This window comes from Lithobates pipiens, unplaced genomic scaffold (genome assembly GCF_037356315.1).
Source record: "Lithobates pipiens isolate NorthernLeopardFrog02 unplaced genomic scaffold, aLitPip1_a1.2 Scaffold_8, whole genome shotgun sequence".
NCBI lineage: Eukaryota > Metazoa > Chordata > Amphibia > Anura > Ranidae > Lithobates > Lithobates pipiens.
In genome coordinates, this window is record NW_027507903.1 from 352,843,526 (window position 1) to 352,863,395 (window position 19,870).

Below are 19,870 nucleotides of genomic sequence, written 5' to 3' on the forward strand. Positions count from 1 at the left end.
TGTTTCTCAGACCTGATGCAGGTCGCAAAAATTATTCATCAGCCAAAGTTGCAGAGAACATGGTCAAAAAACTGAACTTTTCAACATTAAGGGTGAGGGGCGCATTGGACACCTTTGCTGCCATTGTGCTATGTGCTGGGTGTCCAGTGCATCCCAGTGCCTTTTTGAGTGGTGGGCTCCCTCCATGCTCAGCTGCCCTCTTATCAGTGATCATGCATGTGTTTCTACTAATGGAGGCGCTCAAAAATTGAGATAATAATTGCAGATAATACTGGGGTGCCATGAAGTGGCTCTGCAGCTAATGCATGTATTTGCAAAATCTGTGCAAACAAAGCCCCTGTTTTTTTTTAATGCATACTGTTAGCCTAGATATTTTGGTTGGTTACAGGCTGTAAGTTGAGCTGGGAATTTGGTTGTGTTTGGAATGCATCACCTTTCCATGTGCTCCTTGCTGCAAAGGCCAGTTATAGGTGGGGGTAGTGGCCATTTGTACTGAAGGGCGGATTCACACCTGTTCTCAGCAACATATGTTATTTTAACATGCAGTATTCTGGCATTCATAGTGAATTGCACCCTGAAGCACCCACACTGCAATGCTTCCATGCAGTAACACATGGCTGTGCAATGACCAAGCTTGCTGCTGGTTCTCTGAGGTGGCTTGCCTGTCCATTCACATAACACAACCTAACATGACCCCTAACAGTGTTATGGAGTTACTCTAAGGACTCGTTCACACAATATATGAAGTTAATGACGATTAATTTCACTCGCTCAATCACACTGCGGTGATGTGCAGACGTGCTGCATTTTTCCACAGCACATCAGATGGCAGCACAGATTAATAAAGTACAGCTGCAGTGTGGAGACTTGACTGGAATGTAACAGCATGCAAACTCAATAAAATAAATTAAAAAGGTGCAATGCAGGGAAACGGCACATCTTACTGCCAAGCAAAACAGACACCTGGCCATAAACTGAAACTGAACATTTAAGCATGTGGAAAGTGTTGAAGTCCAGCCTGAGCTCGTTTGGCTGGGCTTTTCATCTGGGCCACAGGAGTACAATTTGTTGTAACTCGTTTTCAGCAGAGAGCGGTCTGAAGTCTGCTCTCGGCTGATGCCACCAAGATCAGTCCAGGTACTGCATCATTACGACAATAAAGCCTGGATCCGCCAAATGTCTGAACTGATGCCTATCTCGGCCTCCAAACGAGCCGGTGAGAGACTGAGATGGCCACTTCCCACCCAATGAGCGTGAAGGCGCAGAGAGGAGAGCTGCTGATTGACAGTCAGCAGCTCTCCTCTCAGGAATCTGTGAGAAAAAAGCCATCAGCGATGTTCAATGGCTCGGTTCTCAGTGTAGAGACGCTGGGGGACAGATGCAGCCCCGGTCCCATGCTGCATCCACCTGGGTAAGTATAAAAGGGGGGGAAAAACAAAAACATTCTTCTCTTTTTTTAACAGCTCCTTTTTAATATCAAGGTGCTTTGTTTATGTACCTAATTCAGTGGCTACTGTATGTGTAACAAATGTGAAATTTGCCTTCAGGTCTTTTATTACTGCCGGAATCTCAAAAAAGACTGTACAAGTCTTCTCACGATTTGCTGTTGGCATAGTTCTCCCAGGAACAGAGCTTAGGCAAGCGAGGATAAAAAAAATGAATAGATTCATGTCGACATATCAACCTTTTACTAAGGTCACATCACTGTTATGCCAGAATGGAAGCAAATGAACTTGTATATAAATATCTCTGCACATTCCTCACAGCAATATTAAGATGGACTCTTTTGGAGCTCAAACATTTTCAGATTTTCTAAGATGGAGATCGTCATGTTTTATTAACACATATATACATAGCTCTGCCATCCTGAACATCATTTTAGCAGCAAATATCAAGAACCTAGTAGATGGCAACAGCAGTAGTTATAAAAACCATATGAAAGGTCAAGTAAAGATTGGTTTCTAAATGAAACAATCTTTAAAGTGGAAGTAAACCCACTTTTTTAACTTTTACCTACAGGAAAGCCTATAATAAGGCTTACCTGTAGGTAAAAAAAATATCTCCTAAACCTGTACGGTTTAGGAGATATTCCCCTCGGTATGCGCCGCTGACTGCAGCGGCGCATGCGCACAAGGGGGTTCTCTCCGCGAAAATCCGGCAGCGCTCGTCCGGCCGGATTTAAATCTCCCGCGCGCATGCGCGGGAGTGACGATATCGCGGCTCCGGCCACTCACAGCGCCGGAGCCGCGATACCCGGAAGAGACGCCGAGGGAGCATGTCGGCTTCCTCGCCGTGGATCGGGCGAGATGTCGGGGCCTCGTTCTAAGGTAAGTATTTCATAATGAGCTAGTATGCGGTGCATACTAGCTCATTATGCCTTTTGCTTTGCAGGTTTTTAAAAAAAAAAAAAAAAAAATGCGGGTTTACTACCGCTTTCATTTTCTGCCTGATCTGTTGGCAGTTGGTTGGTTGTGAGCAACACATGCAGTTTTTTAAATGCTTTCATTCTTTTACATTAAGGTTTTTTTGTAATGAACACTTAACAAAAGTGCCAATATATTTAGATGTGTGGCAGCATCTTGTTCATATTTATTACGTGACAGAAAACTACGGGACCATTCACAATGTGCAGCGTGGTATGCGTAGTGGGCTCCTGGCTGTGAAGCCACAAGCTGTCAAGGCTGGGTGCCCACACTTAAGAGGCCAGCGCCAAAGAGAAGATGCAAAGTCCGATCGGCTGGGGTGAGCCTACCGCTCGATTGTGGGACAGGAGTGGCTGTTTATTAAAAGTTAACAGATACAGTGGCACTGGCATGTTTTACTGTGGGCAGCTGGCTTTGATTCTCTGTGGCTTCACAGCTGGTTGCCCACTGTGTATGTGCTCAAGCTGCACTGCACTTTGTAAATGGTCCTGCAGCCTTTTGGGGCCTGTAAAGTGTCTCAGAGGGTTGCAGGCTGGGGGGGAGGGTTGGAGGAGAACCTCCAGTAGATGTGCCATGGTGATTAAATTAGAAATGGGAGCAGGCACCTTTTCAAAACCAGGTACCCACTCCACATCCTTCTGCTTTCAGATATGGGAATCTAGAAAATTAAATGTGGCCTCTTATAGAGTAATACAAAAGCAAGAATGGGTAGAGCTTGTACCATCATCCAAAATCAATAATATAGAAATTGGGAGCCTGATCCCCAACCAGGCTACCATGAAAAAGGGGGGCAGTTGGACTATCACGGTACAGTAAAAATATAACAATTGAATATATAAAAATTACAAAGGATTTTATTAATGCCAAAAAAAAATTGATCATTTACAGATAAAACATCATAGCTATACACAATATGTCACCAAGAGGTGTTCACAATGAAGCAGTTGATCACAGATATAGTATTCCTCGACTAGTTTCGCGGACATAAACCGCATCATCAGGAGGTTATCCATGCTTCAGCGGACATCGATCATAAACCACTCGCCTAAAAATTTGTCCCCCGTGGCAACTCGGGGGAGCTACCAAGTGCAACGATCCAAATCTAGTCAGTCATATGTTCATAAAATAAATAAGGGGATCCTGGGAAAGACAACCCACTAGGGTAAATTATGGTCATATGAGACCCCAGTGATAGAGGCCGGTGGGCCAGGGGTGGAGGCATGATGGAGCTTGACCACCCATACCTGTATCACTGGGTGCTAGCTGGAACACAACATCCCAGGTCCAGGTATGGGAATCTAGAATGAATTGCTATTGATTTTGTACATTCCATAGTATATTAGAACATGTTTAACAGAACAGGGTTAAAAACAAAAACCAGCATAATCTCCCAAGCTCTTACTACATAAAACTGTTTCAGATATTTGTATCTATATCATAAATTATAAATATTTGTAAATTCATAATTGTGCATTTTTGAAAAACGTATGCAAAGCTGCAAGTCATTTTTAAAAGAGAAGTAAGGGTTTCTCTTTTCAAAAAAAAAAAAAAAAGGGTAGCGGTACATGGTTTTCATGCAAACAGTTTGTGTTTGAATAACAGAAACAAATACAATTATACTACATTCTTACTCTCAAAAACTTTGACGGTTAGAAAAGTTTTTTACAAACGTTGAGAAAGTCCACCCTGTTCTGAGATCCAATGCCAGGCACAGAAAGGTAGCTGTTTTAAGCATAACTCCTGGAGTATGGGACCTGTTACATCTAAGCGGTAGGCTTATATGTGTATGTCAACCCGTCTGTCCCTGGGCGGGTATTATAGCGTATGGTCTTTGGGGAGAAAAAAAACAGCGGGGGGCATTCTCTTCTCTTCTGATTTGTCTAGTGTAGGGAGTAAGGAGCGCGGACGTTCACCTAGGCCAGTGATGGCGAACCTTGGCACCCCAGATGTTTTGGAACTACATTTCCCATGATGCTCAACTACACTGCAGAGTGCAAGAGCATCATGGGAAATGTAGTTCAAAAACATCTGGGGTGCCAAGGTTCGCCATCACTGACCTAGGCTAAGGTAATCTTATGGACAAGTACATGGATCGTCTGCGTTTGGGCGGTAGTATGGTGAAAAGGGGAGTGGGCCATTGGGGGATCGAGGGGGGCGGAGAAGAGAGGGGGTTGGGAAGGAGAGGGTCTGAGGGGGTCACCTCTCCGGACTCCACCACACTTTAGGGGCAAACAGAGCTGCGCGAAGGCGGTCCCATCTAGGACTAGCTCCTCCTGGGGTTGACCTCGAGATGGAAATGGGAAAGCCTCTGTTTCTTTGGTACAGCGCTTTACTGTATGGAGATTTACCGGGATTTCTCTTTCAGCCGTTTGGGGAATCAGGGTGGTCTATCCTTATGATGGATTTGTATCTCACCGTGGAGCGAAAATGAGTCCATCCCGCCCAGGTCTGGGCACATTTATGGGGGGAGTCACGTGTGACATGGATTAATTCCTCCATCTTGGCTATTCTCCCCACTCTAGTCAGCCACTCAGGTATAGATGGTGTGTTTGGAGAACCCCAGTGTGCTGGGATGCATAGTTTGGCTGCGTTGAGCATATGTATTCCCAGAGATTTTCTATGAGTGGGCTGGAGTGGAAGAGTGATGGAGAATAAGCCGAGCTGGGGTATACTCTATAGGACAATTGATCACTTGAGAGGTGATATCGTGAACCTGTGCCCAGAGTATTGGGCAGGACCACCAAATGTGCAGGAATGTCCCTGTGTCGCTAGAAGACCTCCAGCATTTGTCTGAAATGTCTGTGTTGAATTTGTTTAGTAGTTCAGGTGTTTGATACCACCGAGATATGGTTTTATAGTTATTCTCTTGTGTAGTAACATTGAGGGAGCCTTTGTGTGCAATTGTGAGAATTCTTTCCCAGTTTTCCTCAGAAAAATCCATTTGTAATTCCCTTTCCCAAGCCTGACAAGCTTTCACTTCTTTTGGGGAAATCGGTGTAAAGAGCATGGAGTGAATGTTCGAGACCAGGTTTTGTTGTGGTGAGGGTTGGGAACAGAGACTCTCAAATGGAGTCCTGTCGCGAAGTTACCATCTTGGAAGAAGTGATGAGCTTGTATGTCCTTGTGTGGCCGTGTAGTCTCTAGGACGTGGTAAGAGATTCCAGGCATGAAGGCCGGATTGAGTCGCATGGGTGTGAAGAAAGGTGGAATTTCTTTCACACCTCTCTGGAGCTGCACAAGGTAGCATCTATAAGAGGGTGGTCTTTTAGGGCTCTAGGGATGTGACGAGGGAGGATCCAGGGGGTAGTTTTAATTAGCAGTTGTGAGAAGGAGTCTTCCAGCTTCTCCCAGTCTTTATAGATTCCTCATGTATTGACCAATCTATGATTCTTCCCAAGTGACATGCTCGGGAGTAATTTTGGAGGTCTGGAAGACCAATTTCCCCCCCCCTTGTTTTGGGGTTTCGAGAGTTGGACGAAGCTTATCCTTGGGCGTTTATTCCTACAGTTCCTTTGGAAAAATAGCCGCTTGATAGTCTGGAAAAAAGAGGATGGAAGCTTAATGGGAATGGTTTGCAGTAAGCAGAGAATACGGGGGAGAATATTCATCTTCAGAATAGCTGCGCGGCCAAACCCCGAAAAATGGGGTTTGTCCCATTTGCGCAGGTCCTCTGAGATGGTGCGAGACAGTGGTAGGTAGCTTTTTATGAAGAGGTCTGGTAAATATGTGGGTAATTAGATTCCCAAATAAGTTATAGCATCTTGCTTCCATACAAATAGTAAATTGTTTTGGCAATGGGTGACTAGGTCTTTTGGGAGGGATATGTTAAGGGCATAGGATTTTGAGAAATGAATCTTTAGATTGTATATGTGTCAGAACAAATCAAAATATTTTAGCAGATTGGGAATTGAGGTCAATGGGTCACTTAAAATAGCAGTAGATCATTGGAAAAATCCACGAATTTGTAGGTATGTCCTGCTATGGGAATACTTTTTATGTTATTATTTGATCGTAAGCATTGTAGGAGTGGTTCTAAGGTTAGGAGAAAAAGGATTTGGGATAATGGGCACCCCTGTCTTGTTCCGTTCTAGATGGAGAGGGCATCTGACAGATGGCCATTGACTCTAACTTTGGAAGTTGGTATAGAGTACAGGGACGTGATGAAGTTGTACGTTTTTGTTTTGCAGTCCTAGGTGGCATAAGGCCGCCCCCAAGTAGCCCCAGGCCAACCTGTCAAAAGCCTTCTCCGCGTCCAGGGACAGAAAGAAGCTCTTTTTGTTTTTTTGCGTGGATAGCCAATAGTACAGGTTTATTGCTTTAATGGTGATGTCCCTGGCTTCTCCCAAATATTGAGGGTGGAAGAGGTAGGAGGCGGTTTCTTAATATTTTGGCAAATAATTTCAAATCAACATTGGGTAGTGATATTGGTCTGTAACTGGCAACTGATGTAGCGTCCTTCCCACCCTTTAGTAAGACCGTAATGTGCACTTCTAATAATCTGTGAAAAGGTGTAGGCATTGTAGCAAGGGAGTTGAATGCCCTTAGGAACGGAACTGCAAGAGTATCTATAAATGTTTCAAAATAAGGTGCCGAAAGGCCATCTGGGCCGGGGCTATTGCCCTTTTAAGCTCGTCTTCGGTGATGGGGTTATCTAAATCTTAAGCATCTTCTCTGGATATGGTTTTGGGACTGTATTTATTAAGGAAATTTGTGATGAGGGTTTCTCTTGGTTTGTAGCCTGTGGTAGCTTCGGGTTGGCCAGGTAGGTTATATAGTCCCTTGTAATATTGCTCGAACTGAGCCGCTATGTCATCTGACGACGTGTGCGATTTGCCTAGGGAATCTTTTATGGTGTGGATGTTGCCGTTTGCTCTTTTAGTTTGAATGAATAGCTGTGGCTAGCAATCTCCCACACTTGTTCCCCCTGTTGGTAGAAAAGTTTTTGGTTTAGTATGAATTTACAAGTTTTACGATCAAGTATTTCTAGGAGTTGCTTTCTAGTTTGTGTGAGTTCCTGGTGAGTTTCTTGAGCTTGTGATTGTTTATGGGCTAATTCCAATCTCCTTTTTTTTGTTGGTTAATTCTAGCATTATTGTCTGATGTGCTCTTTTTCCTGGTGGCTGTAAGTTCTAAAAATTTCCCTCTGATAACGCACTTGTGTGCTTGCCCACAGTGTTAGGGGTGTTATTTCAGGGCTATCATTCTCCTGGAAGTAGTTATTCAGGCTAGTGCGTATTTAGTTGACTTCACTTTCAGAAGTGAGGAGTCTAGACGCCATGTTTTTGTGATCCAGCTTCTTTCTGGGAATGAGAGGAGGAACGTGATCGGGTGGTAATCTGATAAGATGAAATTTTCTATTGTAGCAGATTTCAAAAAGCGAAGTACTTGTTATGAGGCGTTGAAAAGAACGTGTAGTCTCTCGTTTGGGTGCAGGGTTTTTAAAATTTTAGACTGCTCCGGTGGTCTTCTCTTCTCTTCTTCCGCCTTGGGGGTGTCTTCTCCGCTATCTTCTACTATTTTACTATCGGAGGAGCCCGGCTTTCTTCATCACCATCTGAGGGTCTTCTACCGACTTTGGGGTCTTGTCTCGCTCTTCGGTTCTTCTTCTTCTTTCTTCTTCTTCTTCTTCCCCCGGATGGCGACAATGCAGAAGATAGCTGAGGAGTCTGGCGAGAAGACCACCGCTTTTAAAAAGTTGGTGTTGTGTTTTTTTTATTTACACTTTTTTTTCACCAGGTGAATGGGTAGGAGTACATCGTACCCCATACTCATTCACATTGGGAGGGCACGCGGCCTGGTATGGCTCGGGGGGGGCACAGATAAGGGTCTGCTTTGGACTTTGGGGGGACCCCCACTCTGTATTTTCAGCGTAGGGCTTCCCCTTTAAATCCATGCCAGGTGACGAGATTAGCGAGGTGTCAATCTCGCCGATGGAGTCGGCGACATTCACTTCCTTCGTGGATCCAGGTAGCCGGGACTAACTTTCAAAATGAATGGACTTTTCTCCATGGGGGCAAGTCTGTTCATTTCAAAAGTCCAGTGGGCTAGCACACAGACGGGCAAATTATTCGCTGGACTGCCGAGTCCAGTGGACAATTTTGAGTCAAAACTTCTAAGTCCGCCGGACTTTTAGAAAGAAAAAGTCAGCTGGAGCCCACACACTGGCGGATTGTCTGTCTGGCGGATTCTGGTCCACCGGATAGTCCGATCATGTGTACACGGCCTTAAAGTGACGGCTTGAGGTTTGGGAAGGCCGTGTTTCTCAAGTTGTGTTTTTTTTTTTTTATGGACTTATTGGATTCAGTGTGTTAGTTTGGTCTTTTGGGACCGTAGCGGGTGTGAAATTGTATAGCCTAAGGGAAGTTGTGGTTCCCAGAGGAATCCCCTGTCTTTTCGGTGATAAGTGCTGTGGTAGAGGGCGAGGGTCAAGGAGGGAAGATGAGTGTGTGGGTGGAAGGGAGGGGGAAAGGTTGAATGACAGGGAGAGGGGTCAGTAGGATGAGGGTTGTTGGAATGGAAAGCGGTGTAGTAACCGGATTTATGTGTAGCTAGGCTACCTTACGCTAGTATGAGTTGTGAAGTCCAGTGTAGGTCAATGGTAGATTTCACTCTCCCGTTGTGTGAGGGAGTGGAAGGTAATCCGACGTGGGTTTGTGGGGCGTCCAGTCCAATAGGAGTCCTCTGTGGTTGTTTTCGAGTGTCGAGCTGGAGCCTACTATACGGTAAAGAGGGGAAATGTTAGGCGCAATCTGTTATGGATCTCTGGTCATTGTGGGGACACAATGGAATATCAACAGTATTAGTATATTAGACACCAAAAACAATACAGGCAATATGCTTATTCCATATTTTACACCACCTAGAAAATATTGCTCTGTGATGACAGAATTTGGAGAGCTAGCTATCATAAATGTATATAGATACTAGGCAACTAACAAACCATGTAACATAACCATTAAATGGAACTTGGCTAGACATACTAACTGCAGTAGAGAACTTTCTCAAGGGTTGGTAGGATTGGTGCATTGCCTTACGGTTTTAGGAAGGTGCGTGGAGCGAATACGGGAGTGCGTTCTTGTAATATGACACGTATGTGCCAACCAAGGGTTGTATATTCTGGGGAGGGTGACTGGGAAACTCGGGTGTAGGCCCTTGAGTTCGGCTAGGGTGCAACGTATCGGGGGTTAGGCCCACCCCCAGCTGCTTGCGAGCTCTCATCAGTAGTGGCCCTATTGTGGGTGAAGATGTGCTCCTCTGTAGCTTAGACAGACAGTCAATATTAATCTACGGGCAGGTAATGCTTCAAAGGACCTCAAGTTTTGTTGCCTCATGAGTGATCCTACTAGCAGTTTGTCATCCTTTTTAGAGGTCCGTTGCATGTGGAGCCCACCAGGATGGACAAATTATATGTTAAGGGAGTGTATATAGGTATGGGTACTCTCCACACGGAATGGCCCTCCTTCCCAAGCATAGGTAGCAAGTGGTAACCTGCCTAAGTATTCCCTTATCCTGCTTACGTGCTGTAGCTATGTTACATTTCCTTGAGAATTGGATGGAAGACCTGGGAATGAAGGGGGGGGGGGGGAGGGTTAGAGTGGGAAAGGGGTGAGGGAAGGGTAGAGGTGACCAGGGGAGAAGGCTGTTGGGGGGGTACCAAGATATATTGGTTGTAGTGTGGCGGAAATGCATCAGAGCTAAGGAGAGCTTATCTCGTATTTTCATCCAGAAATCGTCTTCTGGTCATAAGTACGATAAGGGCATATTTAAGTCTTTGGGAGGCCAGGCGGTTGAACAGAACCCGGCCCGACTGTTCCAGGGTTGGCTGGTGAGTTCATTTAAAGTGTGGGGTCCTTTAGGTTCCTTGCGAGTTTGTATGTTGGTTTGTTTCTCCAAAGGGCTAAATTTGCTGGTGTCTCTATTGCTTGGAGAGGTAGGAATTGTCTCTTGTTACCAAAGCAAAGTTCGAGCAGGAGGCATACCTGTACATGGATGGTGGTGTAGTTCAGCATCCCACTGAAGGGGGATGGTTTTGGTAGTGGTTAGGGTATGAGGCAGAAGTGACGTTTTGATTCCTCTTCCGCCCTGCAATGGTATGGAGCAGGGTGGGGGTCATCTTCCCCTCATCAACTCCATGTCAAGCAGGAAGAAGGATCACCTCCACCGATGCGGTAAGCGGCTTAGGGGGCTGGACGCGTCGGGAGGGGTGCCCTCTCGCAGCAGATAAAGGTGATCTGGCGGCTAATATGCCACAGAGACCACTTTTTTATGAAACCGGACCGCTCACTGAAGAGGATAACCGGGGGGTTATGGTAGCTAGCTACTGCCATAACGATATCCTTCTTCAAAGTGCCGACGTATATCGGCGTGAGCCGGTCCGGAAGTGGTTAAGCAAATTAATTTGTATTTGGGAGCCGTACATGGGCATGAACATGTGGATTTGTAATTGGGAGTCAAATTAAGCAGAAAGCAACATAAGTCAGAGGCAATACAAAGCAGACCAGAAGCCTAAGCCAAAACAGGTCAGATTAGGCTTCATGTAGACTTGGTCAAAATGTTCCTATCCTGCATGTGATTCTTCCACGTTCAGGAGAGGGAGGTTAGGGGAGGTTGAACCTCCTCGAATCTCCTCTAACCTCAGCAAAAAGCGCCAAAAGCTCCTAAACTCAAGTTTAGGAGCTGCTAGTGTACAATGGAGCCTTAGGCCTAGGCCTTCTGTCTTGTACACCCTAACAAAGGAAGAGACTGAGGCTGGAAATGCTTAGTTGCTTCACATTTTGTCTTGACACCCTGGGGTTTATTTACTAAAGCTGGAGAGTGCAAAACCAGGCTTACTTCTGCATAGAAACCAATCAACTTCCAGGGTTTATTGCCAAAGCTTAACTGAACAAGCTGACGTTCGAAGACTATTGAATTCTATGCAGAAGAGAGTCTGATTTTGCACTCCCCAGCTTTATTAAATAAACCCCACTGGCTGTATATACTGAGCTGCTAACTTGGAATAAGTGTGCTTACAAAGCCAAATGTTCTCATCTGCATAAATGTTTAAGACCTACTACTCAACATATTGAAGAATGAGGGCCAGCATGATGGTCAGGCAGTTAGCATTTTCGGGAGAGCTCATCAGTGGCAGTCTACATATTTTCCTAAAGATTTTCTGGAGAGGGTGGAGCTTTTAAATGACTACAAACACTGAACAGTAGTGACACAAATAAGAGGACACAGAACCGTTCTGACAGGAAAAATGTACCAAATGTAATTAGTTAAAGGGGAAGACAGTCTAAACTCATGATAGACTTGGTTTCAACTGTAGAGTGGGAAATCCCGATGTTGGGGGAAGGACAAAAAACTGTGACTGGGTCAGCATATAGAATTTTCTATTTGACACCTGTATTTTGTTGTCCATATCAGTGGTGCTGAATGTTTGTTTTTTACTTTTTTTTCAGATCACAGATGAACCCATAGGCCCAACTGCTCGACCATGGAACCCACAGCTTGATTGCTCCAAGCTGGAGGGACTTGGCATTGGACAGAGGACACCATTTAGAGTTGGCATTAGAGAATCATTGTGGCCATTTTTAGTGGAGAAAAAAACGCGGCAAACTGTCTTCCATTAGTTTTTTGTTTTGTTTTTTCTGTATGTCCAACTGATTTCTATGTTTGTTTGTTTGTTTTTGCTCTTTTATTAAAAGAAATTTAGTTTTGTATCGGTGTTAAAAAAATATATATATACAATCTGAACAAAGTTGTCAGTGACAGAATGCTAGGCGTTTTGAAAGATGTTGTTTTTTTTTTTTTTTTGCCATACAAAGACCATAAAAGAAATTGGTTAAATCACAGGTCAGCTTAAAGTTTGTTCAAATGACTTTTTTCTAATTGTCAGTTTAAGTTTTAGGCTTTGAGTAGCATGGAAGTGAAATCAATTTGTGCCAGTTGAGAGTTGTAGTCTGCTGCCAATTGGAATAGTGTCACTTATTTTTGTATTATTGGCAGAAAGGTGCTTAGATTCAGCATCCAAAGTTCAGCTTTTGGCAGCGCTTAAGCACATGTGTTAATCTACATAAAAATAAAATGCATACAGTAATTCAAAGGACTGCTATATAATCCATTTACTGTTAATTAAAAGTTGATTTTTAAGTTACTCTGTCAGGTCCATTTTGAGCTAGATTTTGCACTATAAAGGGAATGCATACACAGGTGCTGTCATGCTGCATTTGTGTCCAGTAATGCTGGTAGTGGTTGCTTTAATCCCTACTAGAGTACATCTGGTGATGTGTACAGACATCACAGCCACTGCTGAACAGATTGCAACAGGCCATATCTTGCAGACTTCATTTGCTGCCAGTTGCCCATGTAGAATAATGATTGCAATATTGTTGGCTTCTAAGCTTTTCAAGCTATGAACACTTTGCCCTGTGGCTTGATGAGCACTCAAAGATCTGCGTATACACATACAAAAGCTGCACTGATCTAAAATGTCTTAAAACGACTTTAAAAACCAAGATTATATTTCGTAAAAATAGGGCCCTATTACATTTCATTGTGTTAATATTGCACGGTAGATTTTCACCTGACATTTTTGTATTTCACATTTTCCTATTGATTGAATCACTTGAACTGACACTTTTCACCTGCAGTATGTTTATGATTAGGGCCAAAGTATTTACATTTTTTTATTAGTTATAGCAAGCACTCCTCACCTCACACAATCCTCATCCCCCAAAATCCCTCAATCCTTTCTGTGCCACAACTGCCAGCTCCCTATTGGAACCTTGTTCAGTGTGATTTTTTTTTTTTTTTGTTTGCACTCTCCAGTACACTCCTCAACTCTTGCAAGCAGCACCCTCTCATTTAATACATGGATCCCATTCCCCACCACATTTCTCAAGTCCTCAATCACTTACTAGTATTTGTAATTTCTATTACGATCATCATCCATATTCTGTGTATGCTTCTCTATTCACCTCTCCTCTCTCCCTCCGACCCACATCTCCCAAGTACATCTTTGTTTAATCTCCAGTCTGCTGCTTACCATACTACTATTCTCTGTTCCCCAAACCTGTGTCAGGTGATTTGCAACATGCCATATTCTACCTTTGCCAACTTCCTTTTACAAGATGCTGTATTTGCAGTCTTTTTGCTTCATTAATTGAGATCTTTACCTCCCAAGCAAACATGCAAATAATGAAAGTCAATGTGGAATCAGTACAATTAATCTGAATACTTCTTCCAGGACTGTGACTTTCAAAGTACTGAGGTCTTTGAATCTGCATTTGAATGAGGCCCCAAATATTACATTTCACACAGAGTAGCATAAAGCAGTAATGATTTGACTATTTCATAAATTATCTTTTAGGGCTGGTTTATACTGGGATTGTACGGGAACACAAGCATTCCCGTGCTGTGTATTTTGACAGCCCATTTATTTTAATGAGCTGCAAAATGCACTGGACCACAGAAAAAAATCTATAGTGCTTGATCGCAAGGGTAGTTTGTCCACCTTCCCGAACTGCATATTGGGGTGTCAACTGGCCCTCTAATCGGACTGAAAGCTCTAAGTTTCTATCCTTCCAAATCTTTACTGGCCCTTGCTCTGATGTGCTTAGTCATTTGTTTCTTATGCGGTTAGCTCTGGTTATGTACTGGGTTTTTATGCATGTTTCTGAAGAGTTTCAGGCAAATGGTTCTTTGGTATCTTTCCCAATAAAAAATAAATCTATGAAGCCTTACAGCATATTTCTCCATCTTTCTTTAAGTCTGTGACTGTATACTGTTAATTGTAATTTACACCCACAAATATTCTGCTGGGTAATCTATGTTCATTGCAAGGATTTTAAGAAACTTTTTGCAGCTTTACCCCCATTTTCTGTTCGGAAGGAATAGTTGTTTGTATCACCATGTTCTATCCAGGCTGAATTCTAATTGGGAGTGTGCGGTGAAATTGCAGTGTTCCAGAGAGTAAATCTGCAAATCTTTACTGCTTGTACCATGTTTTCAAACGGTTGCCTATTGCCTGTAGCATTTGTATCCCTGAATCTAAAAATATTTAGACTTTTTTGTTTCAAAACAGCACATTTTTTACCCATTTGGGATGGTTTAATAACCTGTAAGCAAAATGCAGTAATCAATACAAGTGTGTTAACTTGGTATCTCCTAACCTGTGGCCATGTCTTCACAACCTGTAATCCTTCTCCCCAGAGCATTCCTCTCTACTCTTTTTTTGGCCAGTGCACTACACAACTCATTTCTCACAAGCCCTCTCTGGTCACCTCCACCAAATGATTATTCCCAACATAATGCTCCCAAGTAGTCCTCCATTCAAAGCTTTATGATAAGAGATGGTATGCTTCCATGTACCATCTCCGGGGTCATTTATTTATATTCCTCACCTCCCCATAATTTGTGTCTGCTTTTTTAAAAGCTCTCATCTCTTTCCCTGTTAAAATGGTCAACTCCTCCTCAAACCCTTGTACAATTTGCTCTTGCCTACTCCAGCATACTCTGCACCTCCCACAATCTGTGCCCCCTCATTTTGATACATGCAATCCCCCTGCTTACCACATCTCTCAAGTACTTGGTTACTTACTATTGTATGTTTTGGTCACTCCAGTGCACTCCTCATCTGCTGTAATCTGTGTATGCTCCTCCACAACCTCTCAACCCTCTCCCTGCCAGACCTCCAACATCTCTTCTGTTTACTCTTCTGCATATACTCTCCTTAGTTCAAATTGTCTGCTGATCTGCAACATGCCAGCCATCTTCCCCGCAGATAGTCTGCTCCTTCACAGATGTTTACTCATTTCGTTCCCACTAAACTTTGCTTTTCCTGCCATGAGGGTCCAGACTCTTGCAGTCATGTCATTCCACTTTCTCACCCCAACCATAAGTTCTCCATCCTTTAATATCTGCTGTCCATTTTAGTACACTGCTCACCCCTGCTATCGGTGGCTGCTCCTGGGAAACCTGTGACCCTAGCCTCTGGTATATCTGTCCACTCCTCCTTAGATAATTGGTCAATGGTTTCCTATATCTGCCACACCTCTTTTCTCAAAACCAGCTCTCTACCCTCCTCAGATTCTTAATAGTTTACTCTTTGGTCTCCTGGCCATTCCACAAAACTCTTCATCTTGCACCATCTTAGTGTTTATATGCTTTTTACATTTAGTAACATGAGGTCCTCTGAGTTACTTAGCTTAAAGGGACGAATGGGATTGCCTCACCGTTTTGATTAAGATGCTAGGAGGTTTACATTTTGTGTCCTTTGTTTACAGCAGGGTGGAGTCCTGGTAAATTTTTCAGTGTACACTTTATTTGCAAATGCTAAATTCCTAAACTCCCTGGCTAATTAATGCATCGGTTTGACATTTTTTTTCTTTTGCTAAGACTACTTGACAGAAATGCTACAGGATGCCACCTGATCATGGTTTTGTGATGTACAATGTCAGATAGTGTGTGTTTCGCATTAACCCAAATACTGTTTTGTATGTTACAGAGTTGTAGACATCATGAACAAATCATTGATGCTTCCCACTCAAGTACAATGTACTTTTTTTTTCCTCCCAGAATTGTGAGAACATTCTTGTATTTTTAACAAGTGTTTGTTGAGTAAAAAAATAAAGTATATTTCTGAAATGTGTGTGTGATATATGTTTGGGGACAAAAGGTTACATATTTTCAATGTTTGTTATGTCTATCACAGTTTAAGCCGGCCAAACATGGATCAATAAATCCAAAGAGAATCGCACTTAGAGTATGAAAAGCAGCTGACGGGTCAATCAGCACAAATTTACAAATCTACATAAACGCAAGGCAGTCGCAAGCCTCGTCAGTGTTGGATTGTCCCTGCTGTATCCGAGGGAAGAGGAGGAGCGAGCACCACTGAATTACAGAGCTGCGATTTCCTGTGTACCCAGCATGCCATCACTCACAGCAATGCCTCCTGGCCCTGCTCATATGATGGACAGAATAGTGGCCCCCTGGTACACAGGAGATTGCAGCTCTATGTAATTCAGTGGCGCTCGCTCCTCTTCCCTCATAGAAAACAGGGTTCGGTGTATAACATGCACCCACAATTTCCCCCTGATTTAAAGAGGGGAAAAAAACGGCGTGTTATACACCAATACACCCTGCAATCTCTACATAATTCCCCCCCCCCCCCCCCATGAACCCTGCATTCTGTACATAGTGCCCCCCCTGAACCCTGTACATGGCACCCCTTTGAATCTTGCACTCCTTCATAGCACCCCCATGAACCCTGAACTCTGTATATAGAAGCCCTATGAATCCTGCACTCTGTACATAGTGCACTGCTGAACTCTGCATTCTGGATGCAACGCACATCTGGACCCTGCATTCTGTATATAGTGCACCCCAAAAACCCTGAAATCTGTACACGGTGCACTTCTGAACCCTGCACTCTGTACGCAGGGCACCCCAGATACAACCGGCTCTTTGAAGGCATCCATACTGCTGATGCAGCCCACAGTGAAACGGAGTCAGACACCCCTGCACTAAATGATATCCTTATTCTCCAAAGATAATCCATAAACATCAACTACTTAATCCTGTAATCTGTTTTTCATAAAATAGTTTCCTACTGTGTTTTTCAGCCTCATTAGAACGTCCTCTGAGCTCCCAAACCTCTCCTATTCCCCCCCCCCCCCCCCCCCCCCCATTGTATTTTCAACATGAACAGTGCTGTGTGTCAGTTGTAGTCACGTGTGCAGTGCTCTATGCACCCAACAAATCCCTACATGCTGTGGGAGAATGGAGAATTAACAGCCACCCTAACAGCAAGTGAGATCACAGCAGAAAAAAAAAAAAGATTCGGAGAGCAATAGAATGGACTTTGAGCTAAAAATACACACTCAAATAGAATTTTTTTTTTGATGTCAGCAAAGGGGTGCACATAATATTTACAGAGTGTAATGCTATAAAAAGCCATATTCGATGGTTGGCGACTGAACAAGATGAAGTCACGAAGGGGCTGCTGAAGAATGGGGACCTGCTTCAAAAGGCAGACTGGAGAGACATTACATGAGACTGCTAGAGATCACCAATATGAAAGCGCTTTACAAATCAATACTCCCCACAGCCCCCTTACAAATTACGCATCTGATACTTCTTTCAGCAATATGCATTATCACAGATAAGAGGATAAGGGAAACACACAGCAGGAAGGGATAGAACGTACAGAAAAAAATAAGGTGGCGTGAAAGAAATGTGACCTCTTGTTTCAGCCAGAGGTGGCTGCAAGGGAGAGACCACTTGATCGTGGCTGGTAAAGCCTGAAGCCCTGAGGTCACCTATAGGCCCATTCGTTCCCTCCTCTCCCCTGCAGCCAGTGCTGGCTGACACAGGGGAGCCGCATCACATGACCGGACCAGAGAGGGCTGAAAAAAGTCAAGTATATACATTCTTCTTACTGCATAGGTGTTAGTAGGGGGAGAGAACATTTTTAGGTGTAGTTAGGTTACATAGTGCGTGAGGTTGAAAAAAAGACAAGTCCAACCTATGTGTGTGATTATATGTCAGTATTACTTTGTATATCCCTGTATGTTGTGGTTGTTCAGGTGCTTATCTAATAGTTTTTTTAAACCATCTATGCTCCCTGCTGATACCACTGCCTGTGGAAGGGAATTCCACATCCTTGCCACTCTTACAGTAAAGAACACTCTACATAGGTCGAGGATGGAATTCTACTTTAAAAACTCACTGCACTCCCCACTGCATCCAAAACTTAAAAAACAAAAAAATCTTGGGCTATGCAAACACTGCAGATACTTACCTTTACTCACCCTGCAGCCCCAGAAGACACATGCAGCCCTTTGGCCCTTTCTGTGTGGCCAGTTGGGTTGAGACTGGTATTCTACTTCCCCTGCATCGCTGGACCCTGGGACAGGTAAGCTTCTGATAATTAAAAGTTAGCAGTTGATGCATTTGTGGCTGCTGACTTTTTTTTTTTCCCTTTTAGTCGGAACTCCGCTTTAAAGTGTTACTAAACCTAGGACTTGCATTCACTATATCTGGTCTCCCATAGTGCACAGAAATGAACACAGAAATGCAAGTATTCTAGTAAATATAAACTGCTAAATCCCTTTTCTCATCAGCAATATTTAGCAGTTTTGTGACTTCTACAAGCTTTAACCAGTCACTGATAGGAGGGGTTTTTATTCCTCGGATTGTCCTATGAGGCTGCATGACCCCTGACCCTCTGTTTGGACAGTGCTTATTGGCCCTGTGCCCATCAAATGCATCCTCCAAAAAAGAAACAACTACCAATGCACACCAAACTGAGCATGTGCAGAGTACCTCCTAGGGCTCTGTACTATCAGCAGATAGATTGAGGACTGTGGAAGAAAGGGGGGGGGGAGGGGGGAGGAATCATGAAGACAGGATCAAACAGCCTTTTTACACATTGCACAGGATTAACCCCTTAGGTTCCACAGTGGATATAACAAGCATGCCTTACTGCATATATAGACTGATTTTACTGTTGTGGGTTTAGTAACACTTTAACCACTACAATACAGGGCACTTTTGCCCCCTTCCTTCCCAGCCCAATTTTTAGCTTTCATCGCTCTTGCACTTTCAATGACAATTGCGCGGTCATGCTACACTGTACCCAAATGAAATTTTTATCATTTTGTTCGCACAAATGGAGCTTTATTTTGGGGGTATTTATTCACGACTCCGTTTTTTTTTTTTTGCGATATAAGCGGAAATTTGGAAAAAAAGAACTATTTTCTTTTTTCTATTTTAAAAGAAGTCCAATAAAATCAAATTTTGTCATAAATTTAAGCCAAAATGTATTCTGCTACATGTCTTTGGTAAAAAAAAAATTCAGTTAAGTGTATAATAATTGGTTTGTGTAATCACGGACATATGTACGCAAATGATCATGTACATATGTGTGCAGGCGATCACGTACATATGTGTGCAGATAATCATTGGGACATGTGATTTTAGTGGGACATATGTTTTTTTTATTTGGGGACATGTGTGTTTTAGGGACATGTGTGGTGACATGTGTATTGTGGTGATGTGTGTTTACACTAGACTGGTGATCAGTGAGTAAAAAGCTGTAAAAACAGCTCATACTCACTGATCACCAGCCGGCTGCAGCGATCTGCTCTCTTCTCCTCAGCGATGACTTCTGTGTGAGGAGAGGAGGAGCCGATTGCCTAGCAACCGGCTGTTTGTTTACATCACATGACGGCCGTGATTGGACACGGCCGTCATGTGATCAGGCGGGCCAATCACAGAGCCCTCCTGCCGATCCGAGATGCGCCATGTCCGGGTGACACGAGCACATCGGGATCGCGCCGCTGCGCGGGCACGCGCAATCCCCCTCCTTCTGAAGGACGTTACTGAACGTCCTCTCAGAAGTAGAGAGCTCCCACCCGGCCAATGTACATATACATATATGTACATATAAGTGGTTAAGCTCC

General features: G+C 43.7%; 1 protein-coding gene across 1 annotated transcript in view; it reads left to right on the plus strand.

Annotated features, from left to right (window-relative positions):
* Positions 1–14,149, plus strand: part of MAT2B (methionine adenosyltransferase 2 non-catalytic beta subunit) — a 65,321-nt gene extending 51,172 nt beyond the window's left edge. The window contains exon 7 of the mRNA XM_077473376.1: positions 11,867–14,149. Coding sequence (XP_077329502.1) covers positions 11,867–12,037 — 171 coding nt within the window. The 3' untranslated portion in view covers positions 12,038–14,149. The remainder of the gene's footprint in view (positions 1–11,866) is intronic.
* The last annotated feature ends 5,721 nt before the right edge of the window (positions 14,150–19,870 follow it).